Source organism: Juglans microcarpa x Juglans regia, chromosome 3S (assembly GCF_004785595.1).
Source record: "Juglans microcarpa x Juglans regia isolate MS1-56 chromosome 3S, Jm3101_v1.0, whole genome shotgun sequence".
In the NCBI taxonomy this organism is placed as follows: Eukaryota; Viridiplantae; Streptophyta; class Magnoliopsida; order Fagales; family Juglandaceae; genus Juglans; species Juglans microcarpa x Juglans regia.
This window is the reverse complement of record NC_054599.1, coordinates 3,929,098-3,939,257: the sequence shown is the minus strand read 5'-3', so window position 1 is coordinate 3,939,257 and position 10,160 is coordinate 3,929,098. Positions and strand designations below refer to the sequence as shown.

Sequence of the window (10,160 nt, the reverse complement as noted above, 5' to 3'; positions counted from 1 at the left end):
TTTATTCATTTTTTACTTTACTTTTTACGCATTTTTACTGTATTTGAAATGAATAAAATATCTTAAAAAATATAATATTTAAATAATATAAAAAAAATAAATAAGTTGATTTATGTTATATTGTAAAATTTAATATATAAAATAGAAAAAATGAATTTTGATAATATATTTTAAAGTATACGCCGAACAACTATTGAGAATGAAGTGACAAACAATATGTTGTTTGGATTGCACCAACTATCGTTATGAAAGACGACGGACTAATCATCTCGGACCAATTAGTTGATGTTCTTGCATTGTATTAAATGCTATCACCATGCAAAAAAGCTCGGCATGCTCGTTTGCACAGTGTCATCGATCGCGCACACGAGGGAGCTTAGTTCCCGCCGTTAAAACGGAGTTTCCCTCGTTTTCTCGGCACAGACTTCCACAATATTACTTGATTTATACACGAGTGGGTCGACTCACGTTATATCTCCGAGCTGTCGTCCTGGTTGAGAGTGGCGGGCGTTGACGGCTATTAAAGTCGCTTGCTTTTTAGTAACCCATAATATTAACAGGGACAGCCATTGGGCTTTATCTATATAAACAAGCTGAGATCTTCGTGTACCACACCAACAATCGGACGTTGCAATACCTTTCTTTGATTTGATTAAGCCTTTTCTATTATTTGTTTGAAGGTAATAACTCCGACTTCCTCTGTGACCATGGTGGTCTGGAAAGGCTAGGGTTTTTTTTTTTGCCTCTTTCTGTAATTTAAATCATGATATCCGCTTGCTTATGCTTTTGTGGGGTCAAAGTTTTTTCTGATATTAATGGGTTTTATTCAAAATTTTAGCTTTCCTTGCTCTGGGTCAATAATTTTAGAGCCTAATTGAAATTGGTTTTCAATTTCTTCCATTCTTCAGTGTTTGTGAAGTTTCTTTTGAGTTTTGATTCAGAGGATAGCTTTTATATGACGCTGAAATTATCATGTTTCTCGTACATCGTTTATGACCCCATGTGTTTGTGCGAGACTGCGAGTGAAATCGGATTGCGGCTTTTTATTTTTTTTTATTGCTTGTTTTTCTTCTGGTTTGACCTGAAAATTCCTGTAGGCATTTTGCAATGGATGTAACAGATGGACTGGAAGTTCCCCAAGAAACACTGGATGCAGAAATCAAGTCATTCTTCGAATCCGCTCCTCCACTTAAAAACGGCGACGACATTAGTGAAAAACTGAAGGAATTTATCGGGAGGAATTCGTTACCCCCAGGCAAGATTCACTCTATCTAATTAGCAATTTTTGCTGCCCACTTTCGAAATGGTGCCTCAAATATTGAACGGGGTAAATTTGATGTGCGTTGCTATGAAATCAGGAAACGGAAGTGCTAGAAGGGTTGTGTGCGTGACATCTGGAGGTACCACGGTTCCTTTGGAGCGACGGTGTGTTCGCTACATTGATAACTTCAGCTCGGGCCACAGAGGAGCAGCATCCACGGAGTTAGTCACTTTCCACCTTCCACCTTATCAAACATGAACTCTTTTTCTTTAGTTTATTTCTTTAATGTAATGTTAACAATATTGACGTGCTTATTATCTTGCAGGTATTTTATTAAGGCCGGATATGCAGTTATCTATTTACATCGCAGGTGAATGCTCGTCCTGACATGATAATCTTGTAGAAAGAGAACAATTATAATATTATTTTAAATATGGTGGATCTTGTATCCATTATGCAGGGGAACCTGCCAGCCACACTGCAGATCTCTTCCTGAGGATCCGTTACTTGAATGTTTTGAAGTCACTGACGAGCCAAATATTCGAGGTTTGTTGTTTCTTTAGGCCTCATTAAGTGAGAAAGATATATTGAGATATCAACTTTCCTCCACCCTCACTTTAGCCACATCATTCTTACAGCCTATGATAATAGGTTTCACACGAGTGGTTAAAAAAACTGGATTTTTGTAAACTACTTTGTAGGGCTAATTGTATAGTGACAATTTTGGGGGAGGAGGGGGAGAGGCTGTGGTGTGAATTTTCTCCTTAACTTTTCCTCCAGCCTTTTGAGAACGTTAAAAATTTCAATTTCTCATCATCAATGTTATATGAAGTACTGATGTTTCCTGCTAAGCTGAATGAATTTCGTTTTATACTTCAGTGCGCCAGTCAGATTCTGAAGCTGTGAAGAGGGCCATCACTGAGCATCATGCAGTATGGACTACTGATATTTATCTGTGCATGTTCTCTCCTCCGTCTCTGAAAATTTTGATTTTCTTGGCTTTTTTGGTTATAATGCAAAGGCAGAAGATTGGCCCAACATAACAGGGGACCACTTTATTTCATTGTTGCAGGCAGTAGCAGAAGGCCTTCTGTTAAAACTTCCCTTTTCTACCATATTTGAGTATCTTCAGGTTAGTCTCAGATGATCATTTTTAATATTCATCATTATGTATATTTTTCATGCTTTTTTATTTTGTTTCAATACATGGGATTATGCTTTGTGTCATGGAAATCAGCTTCATCCCTCTCTCCCTACCTCCCACACACAGCAGTTAACTCATAAGTTGCCTTATGGGAGAGTCGTATTTGCTTCTGCGGGTCAAGTAAAAAATCTTTGCGTACATACATATTACATAATATGTATTCTCCTTACCTATCAAAAAAAAGAAAAAAACTTTGCATCCAAGATGCAATACAGTAAATGCTATAAGTTGCCCAAGTGTAGAATAGATTTTATTTAAATATTCAGGAATTTTTATGTTTGCACGAGTTGCTTTCCAATGGTTGGTGTTCAATTATAACTGTTACTTGATCTAGGAGACAAAGCCCCATATGAACAGTTGAGGGTTTATTTCTTTATATATTTTTATTCTTTTGGCACTGCATTGCATTTGGTGATCATATTGAGTGCCTCAGAATGCAAACAGGTCCTTGTAAATGGTTACTCTTTACCCGGTGTAACTTTACAATTTCGCTTGGGTGTAAATTTTTTGTCAAAGCGCCTACACGATATATCTAGTTTACATTTCTTGATTCAGGATAATTCTGCACCCTATAAACTTGCTTCTGCTGTATTTCAAGCTACAGATGTGTATGCTGGTTTTGGACATAATAGTCGTTCTCGTATGGATTTGACTACTGTTTTTGTATTATGAACAGATGCTGCAAATGATAGCCATTTCAATGAGGAGTCTTGGAGCACTTGCAATGTTTTATCTTGCTGCTGCAGTTTCTGACTTCTATGTTCCTTGGAGGAGCATGGTAATGTTTTCTGTCCTCCTGGCTGCGTTTTGTATTTATTTAAAAATAGATTTTGTAAGCCCTTCAAAACAATTTTAGTTCATGTGTAGAGCACAGTTATCATGTCTTTTCTGTTATTTAATCATCCCATGCGGTTATTCTCCTTCTCTATGTCCCAGATTTTCTTTTGAAAAAAAAAAACTGGAATAAAAAAACATTGAAGAATGATTAGTTGTTGGACTTCTTGTTCAAGTTATCTATTTTATATTGGCTAAGTCAGAGCGTTGGATTGTTTCTGGGATTCTCCCATTGCTATCATGAATAAGCAGATTGAAAATCAGTCCTTTCTTACGCATTATATGTTGGTCTGACTTGGAGTAAATTGACCAGCTTTTGATGGTAAGCTACATGTTTGAAAATGGGCTCTGTATAATACAGATTCCTCTCAAATTAGCACCTTGTTTACAGCACTAATGACATAAATATAAGAATACGACCTATCAAAACAATAAATAAATATAAGAACACAAGAAAGTTGCTTTTGAATTCTCAACTGTAGCCAAGGAACTTAACTCGTATTTATTTAACTTAGCCCTGTGGGTCCTGTTTCATTTGCTTGATCAGAGGTTTCCTATTCTAAGGAATGATAAATGCCCCGACAAGCTTAGACTGCTCTTCATGGAAATATTAAGATGTTCCTATATTACATCATATTTATGCCTACTTTTCTTTACCCAAGGCATGGTTTAATTATGCAGGCAGAGCACAAGATACAGTCAGCATCTGGCCCTTTGGACATGCGATTAGTTCAAGTGCCAAAGATGCTCTCAGTACTGAGGAAGGACTGGGCCCCCATGGCCTTCTGCATATCTTTCAAGGTTAGATATATCTTGCTACCACAGGTTATTTGTACTTAGAAGACTTAATATATTTGGCCATACCACAAAGCATTTGCCATTGAGTATAGCAGCCTCTACAATGATGACTCCCAGAGGGAGGGGGGAATTTTTTTTATTAACACCAACTATCTATGGGGGTCTTACATCGTCCACGGCTTTCCTTGGGCAAAAATATTATCTCCATGTTTCCATCTTCTCCGTATATAAAGGATTTGCAAGTAAAATATCATTTTTTTTTAACATAAAGATTGTGGCTGGGTCATTTATGAGGGTCTTGCATCGGTCTGTTCATGACTTCCCCTGGGCAGAAATCTTATCTCCATTTATCTTCCTAACTTTTATTGGTTATTTAAATCTAAGAATGGGAAATCTTTAATGATTTCAAAAAAAAAAAAAAAAAGGAATGGGAAATGGTATCGAATACAGACTGGATAGTATGGTCTTTCATTATCTCGAAGAAAGTGGAGGCCCTCCTATCTCTTTTCTCCCAACAGATGATGATTGCATGAAACATGCAATTCCAGATCCCGTCCTTTTATAACTTTACTTAATTATTTGTCATGACCAATTAAGAAGTGCCAGTCAATAAATCAGGTTTTAGTATGTGGGACTGAAAAATTTTCCTGCCTGACTTAACAGCTAGAGACAGATAAAAAAATTCTTTTAGAGAAGGCTGATATGGCTCTTAAAAAGTACAAGATGCATATGGTTGTGGCGAATGAGCTTTTGAGCCGCAAAGAGGAGGTTGTAGTTGTTACAACTAATGACAAGCTATCAGTTCACCGAGACAAGACTCAGGTTGGCAATGATGTGGAGAATCCCCTGATAAGACTTATCGTGGAGAGACATTCAGCTTATCTTGAGAATCCTAACCTATGATCTCTAAGTGTTAACAGCATTAGAGAGATGATATATATCAGTTCACCAGGACAAGACTTGGGTCACTACTGGCAAAGCTTGTTTTGTATTATGGTGGATCTTCTCTGTGTCAGCTAAGCTTTCCGTTCTTTGCGTTAGTGTAGGTTTTAACATTATTGTTTGGTCTATCTGATATACATGTTTTTTTTTTTTTTTTTTTTTTGAGCAAGACGAGCAAAGCTTATTTTGCTCTTCAAGCAAAATAATTTTGGATAAACCTGTTAAGGGGAGAGATCGAGGCAAAAATTGTAGTCTGCTCATTGTATGGAAACAATGAATAAACTTTCAATGGTTCTAGATGATGGTGTTGATCCTCTTTATTATATTGTGTCAAAGACATGATTTCATGAAATGAAAATATTTTGATCCATTGATGCAGTTTCAATGGAACATCATAAGTAGTTATCTTATGGTCACCATGTTGTGCACATGTATGTGATATCTGACATGTAGATGCTGTAAATGGAAAGGTTCGAATACGTTTTCAGAGAATCGATGGTTGTTCATGGTGTGATATAGGCTAGAGACGACTCTGCTGTCTGTTTAAAATCCAGGTTCTTGGATGGCTGAATTGACATGTAAATGCCATTTAGTTTTGCATCCCTTTGTTTTCCATTCAACTTAATTGTGTCTTAGCATTTCACGACACGACATCCCTAATTTCTGGGCTATGTTTTTAGACTGAGCACAGTAATCAGGAAATATCCTTCTAGATTTTAAACACACGACCTTAGAATAAAGATGCAAAATTATTGGCTTGCGATTGTCTTTTGTTTCTGTTCCAAGTCAACTCCAAAAAAGGAATATTATAAGCAGGACTAATCATAAAAAGAAATGTTTCTGTTAGACTAACTTGTGGCCGAGGCACCTTGTTTAATCCTGAGTAATGATACACATATAATCGTTTTTACGACTTCTTATAAATTTTTTTTATCAGTAACTTCTTATAAATTATATTTTAGAATGAGGGTATTAATATAATAAATTGATTTACTTTTATAAGTTCTTTTATAAAAATGCCCCACTTAAAACATAATTGTGGTTGTAAAAATTATTATGCCTATAATTTTTGTTACCTATAATAACTACAAGGCCAGAGTGAGAGAGAGAGAGAGAGAGCATGTCCATTTGTAAATGGCAATCTCATTCATTTCTTTTCAACTATGAAAGGAAAAATATATACAACTTTCTTCTTTCTTTCTTTTTGCACAATAAATACATGTATAGCCAACATATATTCCAGAGATGTGGGATATCTGACAGTGAGGGAAGAAATTGTCTATGGTGCCTTGTTATCATCTGTGTCGAGCTCAAGACCTTCTGCAGCTAATAGCCGACTGAAAGCCTTTTTCTTCTCTTCCTCTGCTTTCTTTCGCATCAAATCCCTTTTCTTCAGGACAAGTGTATGGCGCCTAAGGGTGTTGGATAAATACTCCTCGGATGCCTTTTTTTCCTTGGCCAGGATTCTCCTCTCTTCTTCAGGATCAACCTGTAGTTATGGTATAATTTTTAAAGATAAATGCAGTAAAAGGTGGCCAGGAAACATGGGTTCAATTAGTGAAAAGATAGATTCATTAAAGCTACTATTTCAACCGAGAATCACTAATGGATATTATTTTGGGATGTAGCCAAACTAATATGGTGCCATATGATGCCTATAACTATATTTTCATTATCCACCAAAACTTTTAATGTTGCACCATGTAACAAGATTTATTAAAAACTTTCGTCTGAATTCTAGTTTCTATCCACTTGTGGATAAATTTCGTTATGTTGAATTGCCACAAATTTATCCATAGAGAGAGAGAGAGAGAGAGAGAGAGAGAACAAGAACAAAGACCTAGGCAAATGAGCCATGAGAAGATAAATGTGAAGCCTCGATTTAAACACTTTCTGGACATATAGTTCAATTCAATACCTTAGAACGAGAAAGACGGCGAACATGAAGATTTAACTCACGCTGTTGCTGCTCAGCCCAAGCTTGAATGGCCATATCACCCCGCTGATCAAAAGCTCTTCTCTTTTTCATAAGCCACTCCATCCATGCTTGAGATGCCTGATATAAGAGTGAAATGAAAAACCATTACTAAAGCAGCTGAATTAAATGATAGACTGAATAATCAATTTTTTTTGTTTGAATAAAAGACAAAGTCCATTTGAAGACTGGAAATCCACAATATCTTGCAAGCTTAGTGGTGCACTGAATTGAAGCATAACATTGAACAAGAACAGTTCAAGTTAAACTTAAACTCGTTATGTTTTAGCACCAAAAAGAAAAATTCGATAATGTATTTACATGGTTTATAGGAGAAATATTCCAAATCATCTATTTCAACCGAGAGCTTAAAATCCTTAATCATTACCGCACAAGAATTTTCTGAAGCATAAAAGGGAAAAGTTATAAATATATGCATATATATATATATATATATGCATGTATATGTACTGTTAAGAAACTAAATACCTTTGAACTCACCTGTTTCCTAATACTTCAAGCACAGAATGCAAACAAAAGCTTAAAAAACTCTTAATGAAATTTTTCAAAACCAAAGCAAAGGCTGAATAATTTAGATTAATTGTGTATCATGTGTGACAAAACTGCAAAATAATAATAATCAAAGAGTTTACTAATGTACTGATCATTCTTACCAAAAAAATACAAAAACAAAAACAAAAGAGCAGCATGTGGATATTTGTTTTCAAAAGGGAAGTAAAATGTACGAGTCATATTAGTTAACAGTACCACAACGAGGGACTCATTACAACAGCTCTATTGGATCTATGTGCATGCTCCAGCTGGCTTTAGCGTGAAACTAGAAAATATATAATTCATAAGTCATTGGTTTGACCCATTCTCATGGTTAAGTAATGGCCCATAACTCCTCTGGTACTGTTTCTTTCACAAAAGTTATTGTGGAGACAGAGAGATCCTCCTGTACCATTTCTTTCTTCATAGTAATTGATGCAATAGTTGTGAGTGTGTGCAGTTACTATATTCCATACAAGCTGGGAAGTAGTATTATGCTAAACTAATTATAAGATAGCATTTTTGCAAGGGATGGAAGTAGCAACATAAGATTCATAAGAAAGACAATCACCAAGTATATAAAATAATTAAACTCAATATAACAGTTTAAAAATTATGACAAGTATTTATAAAAAAAATCTTGAAAAAGCAAGCTGAGCAATGACATATATATATATATGTGTATACACACACACACGCTATTACACATTATTCCTATAATACTGAAAATTTTAACTTTTTGAAGTCTGAAGTAAACTATGATCTGACACCGTGACAAAAATAGAAATTTCAAATCTCACCTTCATTGGATTGACTCGGTTATCCATATCATATTTCCTCCGCTCCTCATCATCTATGAGCAACTCATAAGCAGCTTGAATCTTAATAAATCTAGCCTCAGCCGTTTCCCCCTCCTCAAGAGTCCCTTTACCGTCATAGACTTGAAACAGGAAGATAACTGGATCAATACAGTGCCCAAGACTGGGGGCCAACTTTTACGCAAACGCCAATACACAACAGCTAATAGGAACTAAGCTTCAAAGAACAATCATGCTACGTCCATAATAAAATGACATAAGAAACCCAGATATAATGCATATGGAACTTCCGAATAAGTGAAATCATGATAAAGGACAAACCATCTGGATGATAATTTGGCCAAGCGCCTGTAAGCGAACTTTATCTGTTCTTCATCAGCATCTCTTTCTAACTCTGTTTTATAAAATAAAATTCAGGTAGAATTTGTCAACCACTCATAAACATAATAATAGAATAGACAAGCCAAAAGGTGTAAATATTACCTAACAGCAGGTGAACTCATATAAAGAGCACATTCACAAAGTTTTCATCATATGTCTATACAGCTATACTTCTTAAACGGATGGAACTTAGTTTTGTTGAGTTTTTGCAATGATGTTATCCATCCTTGTCATCAATTTTTCAAAATCTAATGATATAATAAGACATCCGAATTTCAGCAACTGATACATGCATATATATATATATCAAATCCATAAAAGATGTCATCACCTATGATCACGATCAGGAAACTTATAACAGAGTAACTGACTATTCCTTCGAACTCCATTTCTCTATAATGAAAGGAAGGAAGCACAATCAGTGTATGAAGATTTCATTTTTCTTGTCCTCTTTCAGATAAAAACCTTATCACATCTTTGAAAAGAACCCGCCATCTTGATAGGGTGGGGCAGTGTGTAGATATTCATAAACATGCATTCAAATCAGTATCAAATACGTATATATCTGTCATTTAAATATTTGGGTATTAATTATTATTGTTATCTGATATCCAACGAGCTCACTGAGTATATAAATAAAGCGCCGTTGTCTGTATAATTTCATCAAAAGAATCTGTTAAACAAGTTTTTTTTTTTTTTAAATATTTTCTTTTTAATAGGGTAAGCAAAAAACAAGATAATTAATTACCGAGAGTTTCGTACGGAGAGTTCTGATCGGTCCAATTCGAAGCCCTAACCAGGGTCCTCCTCTGTCTAAGACGAAACCAGGGCTCAGTCCCATTTGAACCCAAGGACTCGAACCAAGGAGAGAACGACAGCGGAGACGAGAATCGAGGCTTGTGATTAGGATTTCGAAACGAGGCCCTAGCTCGAGCTCGCTGTTTGCAATTTAGGAAGAAAGAGAAGACGACAGTGTGGGGCCGACAGATTGTTCTCAGATTGCTCATGTTTCTCAGAGTCTTGAACTCAGATATCACAGTAAAACGAGAGATTGAGAACCCACCCGGAATATAATAAATTAGGGTTTCGTTTTGGGCATTTTGTTTACTACAAAATGCTGATTATTTAGCATCCTAGGTTGAAGACGTTCAGGAGCTGTAGATATGCATGTATGTATATGTATATATGTATGTATGTATGTATATATATTAATTCCTATTTTATTTTTTACTTCCGTGCATGTTCGTTCAGTCTTTTTTATCCTTGCATTTCTCCATTTGTTTCCGTGTGTTGGGATTTTTTTTATCCTTGCATTTCTCCATTTGTTTCCGTGTGTTGGGGTTTTTTTTTTATCTTTTCGCTAGGTAGATATTTAGATGGATTTGTTTATACACT

The 10,160-nt window shown here is 35.6% G+C and overlaps 1 protein-coding gene and 1 pseudogene across 1 annotated transcript; one reads left to right on the top strand and one right to left on the bottom strand.

Moving 5' to 3' along the window:
- The first annotated feature begins 225 nt into the window (after window positions 1-225).
- LOC121257735 (phosphopantothenate--cysteine ligase 2-like) lies at window positions 226-5,336 on the top strand. Its single transcript, XM_041158917.1, has 10 exons — window positions 226-680; window positions 1,098-1,255; window positions 1,359-1,482; window positions 1,587-1,631; window positions 1,722-1,807; window positions 2,141-2,193; window positions 2,334-2,393; window positions 3,142-3,243; window positions 3,981-4,100; window positions 4,761-5,336. The coding sequence occupies exons 2-10, from the start codon at window positions 1,108-1,110 to the stop codon at window positions 4,998-5,000; spliced, it is 978 nt and encodes a 325-aa protein (XP_041014851.1). The 5' UTR covers window positions 226-680; window positions 1,098-1,107; the 3' UTR covers window positions 5,001-5,336.
- Window positions 5,337-6,166: 830 nt separating this feature from the next.
- On the bottom strand, window positions 6,167-9,917 carry LOC121257736 (annotated as a pseudogene).
- Between the last annotated feature and the right edge of the window lie 243 nt (window positions 9,918-10,160).